Consider the following 19759-nt stretch of genomic DNA (forward strand, 5'->3'; position numbering starts at 1 on the left):
TTTACAGCAAGCTATAGTGACTAATGTCAATGAAGAGGGTTGATTTCAACATGTCCAAACTAATAGATTGCTTAGTCAAGGGGGAATATAATGAAAGAAAGAAGGTCAAGTAAATCACCAGGCATTTGACCCTCCATGCAGGAAGGCATCGATCCTATCAGCAGGCTTTGGCACAGCTATGTGTGTGAGAAAGGCAGTTACTTCAGCAGGCTGCAGCAGGAGTTACGTGCATGGCTTTGCGCTCAACTTATTATCAGGTACAGTCGTCATATCGGAAAAGATACTGACTTGCTGCCAACATCTGCAAACCAACTGGTATTACTTAAATCCTTTGAACTGCAGGAAGGCATTTGTGTGGGATGCCTGGTTCTCTGAGAGGAAGTTCCCTTACTTCTCTCTTGCAAGGGTAATCAAAGTGCTGGCATCCCTGCAGAGAACGAAATAGAATTGGTGGGAGAGTGCTACTGAGGATTGTGATGTCTCCCATCACGGATCTCTCCACAACCTGCATCCCACCCCAGGAACCCCTTGCTTCCTTTCAATTGCCCCTGGCTTTTGTCTATCTCTGTTAAGCCTGTCACCCAGGCTGCTTGATTTGGCAGTGTATTGGATATTTAATACAATAAATTTAGTACAAATACTACAAGCTCTGGATGTTGGCTATCTAAAATAAAAATCAAAGTGTTAGAAATGATAGCAGGTCAGACTTTATCTGCACAGAGACAGAAACAATTGAATGGCATAGTTGCATTGTTGCTGGACAAGAAATCCAGAAACCTAGATAATGTTTGGGGGACCAGTGTTTGTATCCCACCTTAGCAGATGGTGGAATTTAAATTCAATAAATACCAGGAATTAAAAATATAATGAGCATGAAATCACTCTTGATTTTTGTAAATATTTTTCTCTTTTCCAGAGCAACTGCTTTTGTTGACTTGTTTTCTTTTTAAACAAGGTGCTGCCTTGCTGTGTATAAACAAGATCATCCGATTATGAATCTTATCTGGACTTGAAACCTCTGATATCTGTTTGTTAAGTGAAAAGTAAAATGTCATGCTTAAGTTGTGGTTAACCAGCCCTTCTGTTTGAACTCAGGCACTGACATGTGTTCAAAATAGGTCAAGCATCTTCCTCTGAAGCTGCACATCTGAATATATCTATTGTTATGAACATATAAGATTATAACACCATATAGAGACCAAATCAAATGCATTCATGTTTTGAGACGTCTAGATGATTCTTTTTCCTTTTCATTTGTGTTTCTTCAGCAATGAAGCTACAATTCCTGGTTCACATAATTATTTGATTGATTGCCAGAACATTCTGAATAGACTAAAATCAGTACGTCCACAGTTGGAAATTGATGGTATCAGAAACATCTGGATTGTCAAACCAGCTGCAAAGTCACAGGGTCGAGGTAACATTCTGTCAATTTTGGTTGGTGCCATTCACATGGTTATAGTTCTGAGTAAAATAGAGGACACGATGTAAAGAAAACTAATGGTTGTACAGCTGGAAACACCTGTCGAGAAGTGTCAACATTAGTATTTCATTGTCTGGAGAGACTGACCAAACCAAACCGACATATTTCTGTAGAACATCAAGCATGTATTAATAATGGGATTGTTTTAACGTCTAGCAGTTTTCAAGCAGACAAGGGCTCATAAACAAATGCAAACTGTGCTCACTAGTTTAAATCTCAGGAGTAGTTTATTTTAAGTTTTGGGAATTAGCTGCAAGTTGGCGACCTTCTCTAAGCGGGTGAAAAGCAACACCTTAGCCAGTTGGCAGAGTTCATGTGGCCAGAGAGTGCAAGCCAATGTAGTGGAAGGTTCTCCACTAACCTGGTAAGTCACAAGGAGGGGTTTTTGGGAAAGGATAGTGCACACCAATTCCTGTTACTCCCAGAAAAGAATAAATTCCAATTACTCTGGATGTCGTCGTCTTCCTTCCAATTGCTGGCTATCAGGCTTCCTGGTCCTCCCTGATTTAGGTTCAGGTTAAAAGGTCTCTAAATTATTTAAAGTTGAAGGGCTAGCACTATCAATGTCTCCAGGTCAGCAGCACAAATATTGAAAAGGAACATATTAATATATGTTCAATAATGAATCATTCAATAATTCTTTAATTACAGTTACAACTGTTAGCTTGTACGGTTTGACTAACATTTCCTAGAAAATAGGGCACCATTTCTCAAGCTCATATCAGTTTTAAGGATCAGTTACACTGATGTGGCTCATTATAATTTAACCAGTTGATGGCTGTTTGTAAGCATTTTCTAAATGACCTTTAAACTGCATGAAACAACTAATGCAAATATTTCATAGTGTCAGTTCCATTACTAGTAATATCATTAGAAGCCTAGTCTATATGCTCGTGGCTATTTTATGGATCATACTATCAAAGGCAGTAAGGTTGGAGTGATTAAACTCCCTAAAATTGGGATGTCAGAGTTTCTTTTTTTGAAAATACTTTCCAAATAGGTCTACTGTGAAGTAGTAATAAGATGGCTATTTTTCTCAAATATTGATTTTATTTATTCTACAAACCACCAGAATAATGCATTTTCACTTATTTACACTTAGTTCTTGTGAGTTTCCTTGATGAGTGCATGATGAAAAGCTTCACCAAATGTCTTTTATTTCAGCAATATTCAAACAAGTACTACTAAATGACAAGAGAGTTAGAAAATGTTTAAAATCCTCATTCCCCTGGAGCCTTCCTAATGAAATTTTTTTTTGAATGTTCATATTACAGGAATAAAATGTGTAGACAGGCTGGATAAGTTTCTAAAACTGAAGGACTTTGACCCTTCTTTAGAAAACACCAAGTTGGTTGTGCAGAAGTATATTGAGAAGCCTCTTCTGATTTATGATACTAAATTCGACATCAGATTGTGGTTTCTTGTCACAGACTGGAACCCAATAAACATTTGGTTCTATAAGGACTGTTACTTAAGATTTTCCACACAGCCTTTCACACTGGAAAACCTAGACAGGTAAAGCAATGAAAAAAATAAAATTGTTTCCATCATATTTGTAGGTATTTATGGCATGTTTCTGATCCAAAAAGCAAAATATCGATGATGCTGGAAATCTGAAATGAACGCAAAAGATGCTGGAAAAATTCAGCAGATCCATGGTATCTTTGGAGAGAGAACAAACTCTGTTTGATGGTTGCAATAGCGGCCTCGTCCAGTAGCTAAAAAGCCAGGGAGAACTCTGCTGAGTCATTATTGGAAGCACTGATGGAATTTAGTGTCATTCAGGCAGTTAACTGCCTATAATCAAATTTCTCTGATTTTTTAAGGACAGAAATCCCATCCAGAATTGCTGCTAGTCCCAATAGCACCACTGGGAGGGATGGTCACTTCTGGTAATGCAGGAGGGCTGCATGGAGCACCAGGAATCCTAATGAGTTGGTTGGGCTCACAAGGGCCAGCTAAGCAAGCTCTGGCAAGTGGAGTGAGGAAGCCTTTGTAAACAGTGACTCTCCACAGGCTACTAGCTTTCTGATAAGGAGGTGCCTCCTCAAGTCAGCCTGGAAGCTGCTAGCTTTTATTGGACAGATTGTCCACATGGTGCAGGCCAGTTCCTCCTCTTCCCGCTGTTAGTTGAATATCAGTCACTGGAACGAAAGCGGCCACTTAAGGACTCTAATTGGCCGGAAAACCATTCCCAAGCTTTCCTGTCCTATAATATCATCTGGGAGCAGGGCACAGTAATTGGGAAGGCAGCAGGTTTTCAAATCCCTACTCCTATCTTCCTTCCCAATTCTATGGCTCCCATTCACCTCCTGAGAGAAATTGGGAATTAAAGTCCACACAATATTTCAGCTCAATAGCTTTGTGATAGTCCAGAGGCTTAGGTAAATATTTGAGAGAATGTAAGTTTTAAAACTGTATCACGCTAGTTAAACTGGAAATATCTTGATTGCAGTAAAGGTGACCAACTATTGTATTGTTGTAAAAGCCCAACTGGTTCACTGATGTCCTTTAGGGAAGGAAACCTGGAGCCATAGTTGACTCTCAGCCTCACCCTGAAGTGGCTAGACATTCCATGACTGCAATCGAATTCTAGTAAGAAGGGAAAGAATATGATTTCTTGGGAAAGATGCAAATAATGGTGATATTATCTCAAAGACAAGTCAAGGAACAGCCTGACTAGTCATGTTTACAGATTCATATCTAATAGCTAACTTGCCAGATTTTTCCTGCTCCTTCTCTGTTAAGTTCAGGTATACTGTCCATAGTAGGCAGTATATATATGAGCCAATAGCTATCAATTGCTCAATGACTGACACATTAACTACTCTTCTTCAATAGCAAACTGATGGAAAGTGATGCCAACAGAGTTATCAAGCTGCAGCCACTTCCATAGTGCATTCTATCAGGTGCAATAGCCTCTGACATTGTTACGGTCTTTGTTCAAACATGAAAACATGGATAGTAGAGGCAAAATGACATGAATGATGAGAATAATAGTTTTTTACATCATTTTTGATGTTTGATTGTACTAGCAAGTCTGAGGCATTTGAGTCAGTGAGGATCAGAGTGGGAATATGCAAGAAGGTATTAGATCAAATAATCTTTCTTGGTCAAAGAAATAATTTTTAGGGAGAGTCTTAATGGAGGACATTGGGACAGAGAGGTAGGGAGGTGTGAAGAGAGTCTGTTCCTGAATTTAAGGCCTCAGCATTGAAGGTGTCTGAATCAATGATGGAGTAGTTAAAATCTGGGATACACAAGAGGCTTAGATTTGAGGAACACAGATATCTCATAAGGATGTGGGGCTTGTAAGGTTGGGTACGGATGAGGAAAAGCAGAACTTGAAAACAAAAGATGAGACTTTCAAAATCACGACGTCACTCAACTGTGAGGTAATTTGGTCAGCAAATACAAGAGATAAAAGGGATTGGAACTTGGCATGTGTTAAGTTTAGTGATTGTAATGAGGTCAGCCAGGTGGATATCATAGAATATGAGCTCCCTGATTGGAGTTGTTAATGTAGTCCAATCAGGGAGCTATGGTTGACAGACATAAACAAAAGTGTGGCCTGTTCATTCTAGGAGCTGGCTATGAGGGAGCTGGATCAGTGTCAAGGACTTACCACCTGTAAGTAGAGGGTGACTTCGTGATGGGATATCAGCCTCTGTGGAGTTATTTCATTATGAAAAGACACAGCAAGTTTGACAGAGGAATTCATAGAGTGAATAATCTCTCAATGGCTTGAAAAAAACATACACAAAAGTGTCTGCACCTTGTGTCTTTCACTGTGTCTCACACCTGCACACACACAACATGGGTGCTGAGGAAAAAAATAAGCACTACCAAAAAAAAAGGAAAAAAAAGAGAAAAAAAAAGGAGTGTCAGACATCCTACTCACTGTGAGAGCTACCTCTAAGGGAGCTGGATCAGTGGCAAGGACTCTCCACTGTGAGATATACAAGGTTACTGCTGCACAGGAGGTGCACAAAAGCATCTAATTTGAAATTAGAGATGTTCATTCAGCAGTCTAATAACAGCATGGAAGAAACTGGTCTTGAACCTGTTGGTACGTGTGTTTAAGCTTTTGTATCATCTGTTTGACGGAAGGGGTTGGTAGAGAGTGTAACTGGGGTCAGAGAGGTCTTTGATGTTGGTTGCCTTTCTGCAGCAACGGGAAGTGTAGATGGAGTCCATGGATGGGAGGTTGGCTTGTGTGATGGTGTGGGCTGTGCACACAACTTTCTGTAGTTTGTTAAGGTGCAGGACAGAGCAGTTGCTGTACCAAACTGTGATGTATCCAGTTAGAATGCTTTCTATGGTGCATCTATAAAAGTTGGTGAGGGTCCATGTGGTCATGGACATAATTTTCCTCAGCCTCATGAGGAAGAAGAGGCATTGTGGTGCCTTCTTGACCATCACATCCAAGTGGGAGGACCAGGACAGATTGTAGGTAACTGTCATTCCCAGGAACTCGACCCTCCCCACCGCAGTTCCATTTGATGTAGCTAGGGGAGTGTCCTCCTCCTTTCTTCCTGAAGTTGGTAATCAGTTCTTTAGTTCTGCTGATATTGAGGCAGAGATTGTTATCTTTGTACCACGACACCAAGCATTCTGTCTCCTTTCTGTATTCTGACTCACTGTTTGCTATCCAGTGAATTTGTGGGTGACGCTGGGATGAAATTTGGCCACACAGTCATGAATGTACAAGCTGATCATACATCCTTGCAGAGTGCTGGTGTTGAGGAATGTCGTGGAGGAGCTGCTGTTGTCTATCTTCACTGATTGCGGACTGTGCATCAGGAAGCTGAAGATCCAGTTGCAGAGCGCAGAGCAGAGACCTAGGTGTCAGAGTTTGGAGATTAGTTTTGTTGGGATGATAGTGTAGAAGATAGAGCTGTAGTCGCTAAGTAGAAGCCTGACGTAGGTAACCTTATTATCCAGATGTTGCAGTGATGAGTATAGGGCCAGGGAATTAGCATTTGCCGTGGACCTATTGTGCTGCTAGGCAAATTGCAAGGGTTGGAGGAAGGCAGGGAGGTTTGATTTGATGTGAGCCATGACTAACGTCTTGAAGCATTTTGTAGTTATTGGAGGAGCTAAGGGAGGGGATGGTGAGGTGACGGTGCCTTTTGATGACATTTGGGGCGGCACGGTGGCTCAGTGGTTAGCACAGCTGCTTCACAGCACTAGGGTCCCAGGTTCGATTCCAGCCTCCGGCGACTGTCTGTGTGGAGTTTGCACATTCTCCCTGTGTCTGCGTGGGTTTCCTCCCACAATCCAAAGATGAGCAGGTCAGGTGAATTGGCCATGCTCAATTGCCCATAGGTTAGGTGTGTTAGTCAGAGGGAAATGGGTCTGGGTAGATTACTCTTCGGAGGGACGGTGTGGACTTGTTGGGCCAAAGGGGCCTGTTTCCACACTGTAGCATATAGATGAGTAACAGGGAGAATGCGAATGATAGATCCTTGAGAACACCTGAGGTAATGGTGGAAGGAGTGAAGCCATTGCCGCTGATTTGTCTCATACCAGGGCCCAGTAACTTCAGCTGGTTCATCAATGATGTTTTCTGCATGACAAAATGCAGCAAGATCTGGACAATATCCAAGCTTGGCTGAAATGTAGCAAGTAACATGCGTGTCACACAAATGCCAATAAGAAACAATCTAAATACTGTCTCTTGAAATTCAATAGCGTTACCATTATGGAATCCCCCATTGAAACCATTGACCTAAAACCGGACTGGATTATAAACATAATGGGTACAAGAGCAGGTCAGAGCTTGGGTTGCTGCAGCAAGTAACCTACCTCCTGACTCCCCAAAACCTGTCCAACATCTACAAAGCACATGTCAGGAGTGTGATGGAGTACTCCCCCATGGATGAGTGTAGCTCCAAAAAGATTCAGTGTGCATCATCTACAAGACACACTGGAGAAATTTGACCAAGCCTCCTGACATTACATCTTCAGAACCCATGACACTACCAACTGGAAGTGAAAAGACAGCAAATACCTGAGAATATCACCAACTGCAAGTTCCCCTCCAATTCTCTCACCATCCTGACTTGTAAATATATTGTCATTCCTTCAAAATCCTGAAATTTTCTCCTGGAAAGCATTGTGGGTCTACTACAGTGCATGGACTAAAGAAGTTCAAGGCAGTTCACTACTATCCATTTAAGGACAACTAAGGATGGGCAATAGGTTCCGAGCCAGTGACACCCATGTCTCTCAAGTGAATTTTAAAAGAAGAAGAAGCCACCCATTGATGCTTGCACATAGCTAAGCTTCATTTGAAATACATAAGTAACATCCACACCCCACATCCTGAGAATGAATAAGAAATCTGTTTTAACGTGAACGTGTCAAAACAGGAATTTAATTGTGACATGTTTCGATAAGAGATTGGAACATAAACTGTAACTTAGGAATAGCGATTATAGCTATGAAAGGCATTGTAGGCAAGAAATGCATATTACAGAAATAACAGCCTTTCTTGGTGATAAGATCAGGAATATATCAAAGCACAAATCATGTTAGGGGATTTCCTATGGTTCAGCTGACAATGAGTCAACAAACTTGCTTCATTATAATTGGAATTGGCCCTGGGCAAAATAAGGATAAAACAGACACTTTTTTTTCTCTCAGTTTTATATCTTGTTGACTTGCTTAGTTATAATTTCTTTCCCTTGTCACTTTCTGTGCAAACCTGGTTGTCTTCTTTTACTTCTGTCTGACTGTGCTTAGTGCTGACATTTTTTTGTTTGCTTTGTACCGTCTGCATATTTGTCCCTGAACATTTTAATTAATACAACAGCTGGAGGGAAACAGGGCTTGGGAGGGATTTGGGATGAATGTTTGATCTGCAAATACCCATGCAGGATAGAATTCAGGTGCTGGGGGCTTGAAAGCATGCAATGGGATTAAATGTGGATATTCCTGATCAAGGGCTTTTGCCCAAAACGTCGATTTTCCTGCTCCATGGATGCTGCCTGACCTGCTCTGCTTTTCCAGCACCACTCTAATCTAGATATTGAAAGGTGTGCCAATGTGGGGAGGGTCTGGGATTACTCAAGGGAATACAGAAGCACTGAGGCAGCTTTAGGATTTAGCAGTTCTGAGGAGATCTGGGGCTTGGGGACAGTGTCAGGGTACCAGTGTTGGGAAGCCCAACAGAATGCATCTGGGATCTGCTTGCACTTTGAAGAAGTGGTTCTGACGTTTTAGCAAGGCAGGAGGCATTTCAAGAAAGAGGAGCATTTCAGGAAGGTGCATAGGAGCAGCAGAAAAAAGACCAGGATTAGAGCACAGGAAACCGACAGCATTGTTGCAGAGGCAACAGAAATAGTTCCCAGAGCAAGTCCTCGAAAAGGATTCAGATGTACAAAGAACAAAGGACATTTGCAGCTCAGGAACAGGCCCTTCGGCTTTCCAAGACTGTGCCAATCCAAATCCACTGTCTAAACCTGTCACCTAATTCTGAAGCAACTGTATCCCTCTGTTCCCCACCTACTCATGCAGCTGTCCAGATGCATCTACCGTGCCTGCCTCCACGTCCTCTGCTGGCAATGCGTTCCAGGCACCTACCACCCTCTGTGTGAAGTACTTGCCACATGTATCCCCCTTAAACTTTTCACCTCTCACCTTGAAAGTGTGACTTCTCATTATTGAATCCCTCACCCAGGGAAAAAGCTTATCTCTATCTCCCCTGTCTATACCCGTCATGATTTTGTAGACCTCAATCAGGTCCCCCATCAATCTTCTTTTTTCTAATGTAAACAATCCTAACCTATCAACCTCTCTCCATAGCTAGCACCTTCCATACCAGGCAACATCTTCATAAAAGTTCTCTGCACTCTCTCCAAAGCATCCACATCCTTTTGGTAATGTGGCGACCAGAACTGTACACTGTATTCTAAATGCGTCCGAACCAAAGTCTTGTACAATTTTAACATGACCTGCCAGCTGTTATACTCAATACACCATCTGATGAAGGCAAGCATACTATATGCCTTCTTGACCACTCTATCCACTTGCGCATCAACCTTCAGAGTACAATGGACCTGAACTCCCAGATCTCTCTGCTCATCAGTTTTTCCTAAGGCTTTTCCGTTTACACTATTGTTTGCTCTAGAATTAGGCTTCCCGAAGTGCGTTACCTCACATTTGCCTGGATTGAACTCCATTTGTCACTTCTCTGCCCAACTCTCCAGTCTATCTATATCCTCCTGTATTCTTTGACAGTCCCCTATGCATTCTGCTCTTCCACCAATCTTCCGCAAACTTGCTGATCGAACCAACAATGCCCTCTTCCAGATCATTTATGTATATTACAAACAAAAGTTGCCTCAGCACTGATACCTGTGGAACACCACTAGTCACCTTTCTCCATTTCAAGAAACTCTCTTCAACTAATACTCTTGTCTCCTGTTACTCAACCAGTTCTTTATCCACCTCGCAAGAACACCTTGCATACCATGTGACTTCACTTTCTCCATTAGTTTACCATGGAGAACCATATCAAATGCCTTACTAAAGCCCATGTATATGACATCTACAGCCCTTCCTTCATCTATCAAATTGATAACTTCCTCAAAGAACTCTATTAAGTTGGTAAGGTGTGATCTCCCCTGCACAAAACATGTTGCCTATCACTGATAAGCCCTTTCTTTTCCAAATATAGATTTTATCCCTCAGTACTTTCTCCAGCAACTTTTCCACCACTGATGCTGGGCTCACTGGTCTGTAGTTACCCAGAATATCCCTACTACCCTTCTTGTACAGGGGACAACATGAGCAACCCTCCAGTCCTCTGGCACCTCACCTTTTTAGTAAGGATGCTACACAAAGCCCCAGCTATTTCCTTTCTCACCTCTCTCAACCTGGGATAGATCCCATCCGGTCCTGGGGAGTTGTCCACTTTAATAACCTCTAGCCTACCCGACACATCTTCCCTCCTTATGTCAACGTGATCCAGTGTAATCAAACTTCTATCTCTAATCTCAACACATCCCTCTCCTCAGTGTATATTAACAATTGTAGTGATCATCACTGCATTGAAGGCACAAGGAGATTGGCTGCAACGTTAACATGAATCTCCTCTCAACTTACTTCATCTTATCCTATCTCCATATCTTTCTATTCTTCATAATGTGTGTACAGCCTTAAAAGAGAGTGCAGAAGCAGTAAGGCCTGGATATAGATATACAGAAACCATTGAATTTCACAGAACAGGTTGAGAAGGTACAGAATAATTCATTCAGTAATCTCAAATTTGTTTTAATGGGGCAGTGCAAGGAGGTTATGTTGAAATTGTATAAGCCTAAGCTGGAGTATTGAATCCTTTTCTGGGCACTGGACTTTAGGAAGGCTATGATGTTATGACACAAGGTAAACCTTCCTGCTTAATTTCAACCAGCAAGACAGAAAAGATTTATCACATGCAGTAATCTGTGAAAATTCTAGAGGCCAAGAACTATTTAAAGTACAAATTAACAACTTTATTTCTTCAAGTATAACAGAGAATAATTAACTAACTATTATTTACAATTTCTTCCTCTAACCTATCTTTTACCTTTCCCTCGATAATACTAGTCTGATAAAAGCCCTGATTAAGATTTACTCAAAAATTCAAATTTCAAAACCAGCCAGCTGTCAAATCTTCTCTTTGTAGATTTGCTCTCTCCAGGTCCGTGTTGATGTTTGTCTCTGTGCAAACTCCTTCTCTATACAGGTATCTCTCATACAATTCTGACGAGCAGTCTACAATTGTTAGTCTTTTGGCAGTTCTCTCTCAACTGTTCAATTTTCCCCGGTCTATACCCCCAAAGCATCAGATTGTGTCATTGGCTTTTAATATTGTGAATATGTTAAATTCAAACTTGATTGGTGGTTGGTATTTTTTTGAAGTATAATTTAAACTGATTGGCCTAATTTGAAATTTGTTTTTGTATCCAGGCAAAGAGCTACACTAGCTGCTGGACAAAAAGGTTACATTGTATCTTGTTCAGAACACTTGGTGCTATCAGGTAGTCATGGTAGCTTTTAACTTTTTTAAAGGTACAGTACACCCACATTGTCATATCAATGAAGGCAAGTGAAGAGTGCACAAAAGATTTGAGTGAATGGTTCCTGCGATGAGTGACCTCAATTATGAAGATAGACTAGAGAAGTTAGGACTGTTTTCCCTGGAGAAGAGAAGGCTCTAAGGAGATTTGCTTTAGGTATTCAAAATCATCAGGATTCCGGGCAAAGTAGTTGTGCAAAAACTGTTCCCACTCGTGAAAGGATCAAGAATAAGAAGGCACGGATTTAAAGTAATGAGTGAAAGAAACAGAGTAATATTAGAAAAAGAATATAAGGACATAAGAACTAAGAGCAGGAGTAGGCCGTATGGTCCTTTGAGCCTACTCCACAACTTAATAAATCATGGCTAATCTTTTCATGGACTCAGATCCACTTACTGGCCCTCTCACCGTATCCCTTAATTCCTTTATTGTTCAAAAAAATCTATCTTACTTTAAAAAACGTTTACTGAAGTAGCATCAACTACTTCACTGGGCAGGGAATTCCATAGCTTTACAACCCTCTGGGTGAAGAAGTTCCTTCTCAATTCAGTCCTAAATCTGCTTCCTCTAATCTTGAGGCTATGCCCTCTTGTCCTAGTTTCACCTGCCAGTGGAAACATCCTCCCTACCTCTATCTTATCTGTTCCCTTCATAATTTTATGTTTCTATAAGATTTCCCCTCATTCTTCTGAATTCCAATGAATATAATCCCAGTCTACTCAGCCTCTCCTCATGAAACAACCCCCCTCAACTCCAGAATCAAACTAGTGAACCCACTCTGCACCCTCTTCAGTGCCAATACATCCTTTCTTAAGTAAGGAGAACAAAACTATGTGCAGTACTCCAGGTGTGGCCTCACCAGCAACCTGTACAGCTGCAACATAACCTCCCTGCTTTTAAACTCAATCCCTTTTGCAGTGAAGGACAAAATTTCATCTGCCTTCCTAATTACTTGCTGTACTTGCAGACCAACTCTCTGTGATTCATGCACAAGGACACCCAGGTCCCTCTGCATAGCAGCATGCTGCAACTTTTTACCATTCAAGTAATAATGCTTTTTATTGTTACTCCTACAAAAATGGATGACTTTGCATTTACTAACATTGTATTCCATCTGCCAAACCTTTGCCCACTCATTCAAAGTATCTATGTTCCTCTGCAAAGTTTCACAGTCCTCTGCACACTTTGCTCTGCCACTCATCTTTCTGTCAAAGTTTACAGATGACACTCTACACGTGGTCCCCAACTTTAAATCATCTATGTAACCTGTGAATAATTGCAATCCCAACACCGATCCCTGAGGCACACCACAAGTCACTGATTGCCAACCAGAATAGTGCTCATTTATCCCCACTCTTTGCTTCTGTTACTCAACCAGTCCTCTATTCATGCTAATACTTCACCTGTAATGCCATTAATCCTTATGTTATGCAGCTTTGTCATATAGTGAGGGGTTAAGGCTTGGAATGCATTACCTGACAATGTTTAGTTTAGGGATTTAAATGGGAATTAAATGGTTAACAGAAGAGAAAGCATGCATAGGGTTATGGAGCAAAGGCAGAAAAATGGTACTGAGTGAGATACTCAATTAGAGAGTCAATACTCTCAGTATGGGCTGAATGTCCTCCTCTTACTCTGTAGCAGGGTTCTATGATTCTAATTCTGGGATTCCAAACAGCAGTGGCATCAGGATGCTACAAAATGCATGTGACTACATGCATGTGTATAACCGTTGAATAGCTTGAACAGGAGGCAAGAAAGTGGCTCATTCTTTATATAGAATCGGTCATTTTGAAACCCAAGCTACGTATGCATAGTTTGAAATCATTGCATGATAATAGTTGCTGCCAGCACTGTAAAAGCCTGAAGTGAGCCTATTTCCACTTGCTTACCTTGCCCTGCAAATATTTATGGACACGAAATGGGACTTACATTCCCATCGGTGAGAATGACCCACATCTGAGAGATGCTGGGCAAGCAAATGACTATTAGCTCTCTTGTCTCAGCAACAACATTGAGAGTAGCGGTCATCTATCATCATAACCCTCTCATCCTATCTCTCTCGTATGCTTGTTTACCTTTACTTTAATGCTAATGACCCGAGTACCTCAGTAAGACATTGAGATGGCAGCAGAGTCATGGGTCCCACTGCTCTTTTGGTGTGCTAAATTTAACATTACTGTCATCATGTGGAAATTAAAAAAAAATATTGTTTATGGGATGTGGAGTCACTGGCTGAATTAGCATTTATTGACCAACCCAAAATGTCCAGCGGGCAATGAGAGTCAATCGCATTGCTATAGGTCTGGGGTCATGTGTAAGCCAGACAGGTAAGGAGGGCAGATTTCCTTCTCTAAAGCACTTTAATAACAGAATTTTATGACATTTGAAAGTCACGTTTACACAAGCTTTTAATTCCAGATTTTCATTTAATTCAAATCTCACCATTTGTCATGATGAGGTTTGAACCTTTGTCCTTAGAACATTTGCATTGACAGTAGACACACCACCAGAAATACTTTCAGTGCTATATTAGGAAAATGATGTTTTAAAATTATGTAGCTTAGTTTGCAAAATCTCAAGTAAAATGAATGCAATGCTGTTTATTTCTCGGCAGTTCAGTGCACCTCTGCAACAATGCCATTCAGAAGCGATTAAAGCCCTCTGTCAATCGTAACCCACTCGTGCCAAAAGAGAGCATGTGGTCAAGTAATCAGTTCCAAGACTATTTAAGAATTAAAGGCCATGGGAACATCTGGCAGGAGACTGTCTACCCTTCCATGAAAAAAGCTATCATTTGTTCTTTGGTGACGGTTCAGGCCATTGTACAAGCACGCAAAAACAATTTTGCACTATATGGTGCTGATTTCTTGCTGGGAGAAGATTTTAAACCCTGGCTAATTGAGATCAACTTGAGTCCAAGCATGTCACGTTCTACATCTGTTACTGCAATATTGTGTGCAAATGTACAGGAAGACACAATCAAAGTAGTCATTGACAGAAAATATAATAGCAAGTGTAATATTGGACGTTTTGAGTGTCTGTCTAAACAGGTAAGGTTACCTTACATCCGTTGCTACATTTTTCGGAATAAGCATTGCTATGTCTGGGATTATAATGTTTTCTAATGTCTGTAGTTGCGTAATGTCATTCTCGCAAATAGAAATGACTACACATCATAATTGTTGTGGTTTGTTCTTAAATATTAGATGCTTGTTCTCTTTGAACTAAAATTCATAATTTCATTGTCCTGCTTTAGAGCGAAATGAACTGCACTTATGCTCTTTCACCTGTGAATATTGTTGTTATTTTAGCTGATTTTCTTATTGGTCAAGTCAGATTGCAGACTGAAACCTGGCTTGATAGAACATATTTTGAGTATTTTTTAATAACAATAAAGTATCTTTCACAAAGGCATAAGCACACAATGCTGCAGATTTGGTTTTAACAATAAAACAGAAATTTATTATGCAACGGAAAAGCAGATAAAATAGTATAAAACCAAGTTACTTGCGTATAACACAATTTAAAATCTTTAAAAACACAATAAAAATGCAATCCTATCAATCTCAACATCATCACATTACATACTCAAACATCATAGAGCAATTGCGTGTCTCCCACCTTTGTAAGTTTAATGTAACTGTTTCTTTCAATTCCTGGTCTTGAACATTAGATGGCCTCTTCCTTCATTAGTTATACAACCGAGCTTAGACCTTCTCAATTTTGAGTAACTTCTTCAGGATTCTAACCTAACACTTCTGATCTGGAACTTTCAAATGTAAATCTTTACACTGAGGTAATGTATTCCTTAAAAGGTTTCAAGCTATCTTCTTTCTTCAGGAGATATGGGGTGGCACAGTGGCTCAGTGATTAGCACTGCTGCCTCATAGCACCAGAATCCCAGGTTCAATTTCTCACCTCAGTTGACTGTCTGTGTGGAGTTTGCACATTCTCCCCATGTCTGCATGGGTTTCCTCTGGGTGCTCTGGTTTCCTCCCACAGTCCAAAGATGTGCAGGTCAGGTGAATTGGTCATGCTAAAGCATTAATCAGAGGGAAATGGCTCTTCGGAGGGACGGGGTGGGTCTAATCTAATCTACTGTAGAGAATCTAATCTAATCTACTGTTTCACACATCTAACTTCCACTGGCACATTTGTGTAAAGATTTTCAACGTATGGGCTTTTCTCTTAAGCAAAAACAAAATCCTTCTAAACCAAAAGCAAGCTAATACTCCTCACTGTTCACTCTGGCCACTTGTAAAACTCTCCCAATGCAAACAAATCCCTATTATCATCCCAGGTACTCAATCTCTCATACTGTTTTGAAAAATAATGAGTCTAGAAATGCTGACGAATTAATTATTAACCACCCCCTTGTTGTGGGGAAAAACACCAGTCTCAGAGTCAGAATCAAGATTCAATGACAGAGTTTATTGCACAAGGAAATATTGGAGCTCCAGGGAGAGAAAGACACCAACAGCACAGTGGTCAGCTGCAAGTCTTCTTTCAACCCAGAGTACATGTCAAGATACTTTTATGCATCTTGTGATACAATAGGTCAGTGATGAGATTATTGTCTTTGTAACATGGTTTGTTTATGGCAATCAATGCAGAATCGTTGATAGTTTTGATATAGTCTTTGTCAGTTCCAGCGCACACTTTGTTAATTTTTGCATGGTCTTTGTCAGTTTCAATGTCTGCACAGAAGTCCTGAGAAGGATGATTATTGCAGCTCTGGCTATTAGCATTTCATATTGAATCCATATCAAGCTGTTAGCATTTCTATAAGAGGTGTTGGCTCGCCCCAGACACTTCGGCGGGCAGCATTTGTTACTCATGTGTATTTTCTCCCCCACCCACCTTAAACTAATCAACTGGATTGTGAGTGCATTGTGCTGGCATTCTGGTGGCCCCAGGCAGTGTCTGTATCTGCTCTGCTGTTTCTCTCCATATTGTGATCCGGTGGCCATCTTGCATGTCAAGTTGGCCAACTAATGGCTCAGGGGCCATCTTATGTGTCTGTATACCTAATGTCACCCTTTCCCGTGCCACCTCCCTCTTCACCCCCGTGCATACAGACCAAAAAAAAAGTCACCTTAATTCATACTGCATCTGCTCTAATTACACACCCACAGTGCTTGTGAAATTTGTTGTTTTCTCATTCTGTAATATGACCAAGCCCTTTGCGTTTGCATTGACTGGCATATCCTCATTATCTGCACTATTTCCAGGAAAGAAAATACCTCAGCAAAACAGCTCATTCTCTTCAAGCAACAATCCTGTCCAAAGACAAGTAAGATTGTTTAATGTTTCTGGCTCAATCTTAATGCATCGAAGAAATTCTGGGAATTTCATTTCTATTCAGCTGTGGATGGTGTCTGCCTGTAGTTCTTGATGATCCCACATCCCATATATTCTGAAGCCATTAAAGAATCCTGATATTTAATTTCTTAAACATTTTAGAATGTATATATTTTTCTAATTGATTGAGCGGTTCCTATTTTTTATTTCGTTTTTTTTCAGGTACAGGTTCTGGGTAACAGCTATTGATTAAAAAAATGTATTTGTACTATTGGTGGGACTGCACTCTGACATAAGCATAATGGAAAGATTGCCAATCGTTATGTATCTTACGAAACATTCCTAGTTGTACACTGCATATTCCAACTTCAGAAGGCAAAGATTTGCAAGGCCCAATTTTAAGCCATTGAAAACCTACAGCCATGAGCAGTGTTAGAATTGGATCTGAGCACATGGTCTTTATTACCAGCATGTAACTTTTGGGATTATCTGTAAGGCCTTTTTGTAGGTGTCTCATGGTTAGGGGTGGAGGGTTCGAGTAAGCGGAAGGACAGGGTTAAGCTTCCCTAGTGGCTATTGGAGAACATCTCCTTATTTGCATAAAGAACATTAAAATTAAAAAAAATCTTCTTTTTGCAATTGTGTTAGTCTGCCAAGAAACTCTTGGTACAAATTGTATTTGGTTCTTGATGATAATACTGGAAACATCACACACACGTTAAAAAACACCTTGCCAACTTTGGGTGGGTGCCTTTAACATTTGAAACGTAGAAATAGAAAATATGTGCAGGAGTAGGCCATTGGGTGGAAGAGGGAGAGAGAAGAATTTAGAAATTGGTGTCCAATATAGAAACATAGAAGATAGGAGCAGGAGGAGGCCATTCGGCCCTTTGATCATGATCATGGCTGATCGTCCAACTCAATAGCCTAATCCTGCTTTCTCCCCAGAGCCTTTGATCCCAATTGCCCCAAGTGCTATATCTAGCTGCCTCTTGCATGCATTCAATGTTTTGACATCAACTACTTTCTGTGGTAAAGAATTCCACAGGTTCACCACGCTTTGGGTGAACAAATGTCTCCTCATCTCCATCTTAAATGGTCCACCCCCAATCTTCAGACTGTGACTGCTGGTTCTGGACACACCCACCATTGGGAACATCTTCCCTGCATCTACCCTGTCTAGACGTGTTAAAATTTTATAAGTCTCTATGCAAAACCCCCCCTCACTTGTCTGAACTCCAGCGAAAACAATCCTAACCTAGTCAGTCTCTCCTCATATGTCAGTCCTGCCATCCCCAGAAGCAGCCTTGTAAACCTTGCTGAATGCAGACTGCAAATTCCTGTCTAAGGTCATCGCCAACTGTGTCAGGTCTGCTCTGAGATTGAACAAATCTGTTCTGTACCAGGCAGGACGATTTCTGAGAACTTTGTGCTCCTCAGGGATACGGTCATCCACATGCAGGACAGGGCAGGGGGGTGGACATCTGCCTCATCAGCCTGGACCAGGAGAAGGCCTTTGAGACGATATTGCACATGTATATGTGGGACATGTTGTCCAAATGGGCTTTGGGGAGGAAATCGCAATTGGATCCGTCTGCTCTACACCAACATCGTTAGCACACTCTTAATTAATGAGCAATAATCAGAAAGCTTCCTGCTCAGATCCAGAGTCAGACAGGGTTACCCACTCTATCCTGCCTTGGTTGTGTGTCGTATAGAGCCATTTACTGAGTCCATCAGGAAGGATATGAGCCTGAGAGGGGTGACAATTCCAGGCAGCAAAGGCCTGCAGGTCAAAGCCTCCCTGTACATGGGTGATGTCGCCGTTTTCTGCTCAGATCTGCTGTCAGTGCGCAGACACATGAGTATCTGTGACCACTTTGAACTGGCCTTGGGAGCCAGGATAAGTGGAGACAGGAGCAAGGCCAAGGTTTTTGGGAACTAGGGGTGGACCGGTTCACCGTCAGGGCAGATCTCCTGAAGGTGCTGGGCGTACGCACAAAATCTTGGGAGGAGCGCATCGCTAAAGTGAAGCAGAAACTGGTCTTTTGGGAGAACTGCTCCCTCTCCATTGTGGATAAAAACCTGGTTATCAGGTGTGAGACACTCTTGCTCTGTTGTTGTACGTGTTGCAAGTCTGGTCCATACCCCAAAACTGCACTGTTTCAGTCACCCAAGCCATTTTCCATTTCACCTGGAAGTCTAAGATAGACTAGGTCTGTGGGAACTCCATGCACAAAACTCTGGAAAAGGGTGGGGGGAAAGAATGTACCCAATGTTGCCCTCATTCTGATGGCCACCATTGTGTGCGGTTGCATAGACCCTCGGTACATAAACATCAAATGTCACTACGTACTGAGGTTCTACTGGCCCCAGTGTTGCAAAGGAACAGACAGGCCTAAATGCTGTGGAATGCTCCAAGTAGTTGGACCATTCTGTATCACCTCTCTTTTGTAGAGAAATGCGCAAAGAAAAACACATTTGACCACTGGTCCATCAGGAAGTGGTCAACCCATAATGGCATGAAAATCTTGAGGGAAAAGGAGAGTGGATCCTGTCACATGGTTTCCTGAACAGACTGTCAAAGTCATTTGGCAGAATGCATCATCACCAGAACTTTCACCAGGACATCACTTGGCTGGTGGTGAGAAGAAGGGCTTATGCCCGAAACGTCGATTCTCCTGTTCCTTGGATGCTGCCTGACCTGCTGCACTTTTCCAGCAACACATTTTCAGCGCTGGTGGTGAGAAGGGCACTGCCTCTGAGTTCCTACATTAACGCCTGTTCAGCTTGCACTACTGCCCTTGAAGCAGCTGCGGGAGGGTTGATACTGTCACATATCTCCTTCTAAAATGGGTCTTTGCAAAGGAAGTCTGGAGGAAGATGTGATAGTTTTTGTTGAGGT

General features: G+C 41.5%; 1 protein-coding gene across 1 annotated transcript in view; it reads left to right on the forward strand.

Annotated features, from left to right (window-relative positions):
- Nucleotides 1-17103, forward strand: part of LOC122561499 (protein monoglycylase TTLL8-like) — an 87555-nt gene extending 70452 nt beyond the window's left edge. Inside the window, exons 11-14 of the mRNA XM_087999297.1 lie at nt 1269-1417; nt 2758-2998; nt 14168-14603; nt 17077-17103. Of these exons, the coding sequence (XP_087855423.1) occupies nt 1269-1417; nt 2758-2998; nt 14168-14603; nt 17077-17103 (853 nt within the window). The remainder of the gene's footprint in view (nt 1-1268; nt 1418-2757; nt 2999-14167; nt 14604-17076) is intronic.
- Nucleotides 17104-19759: the final 2656 nt, after the last annotated feature.

This window comes from Chiloscyllium plagiosum, unplaced genomic scaffold, assembly GCF_037043375.1.
Source record: "Chiloscyllium plagiosum isolate Xiang-an unplaced genomic scaffold, Cpla_swu_hap1 HiC_scaffold_23, whole genome shotgun sequence".
NCBI lineage: Eukaryota > Metazoa > Chordata > Chondrichthyes > Orectolobiformes > Hemiscylliidae > Chiloscyllium > Chiloscyllium plagiosum.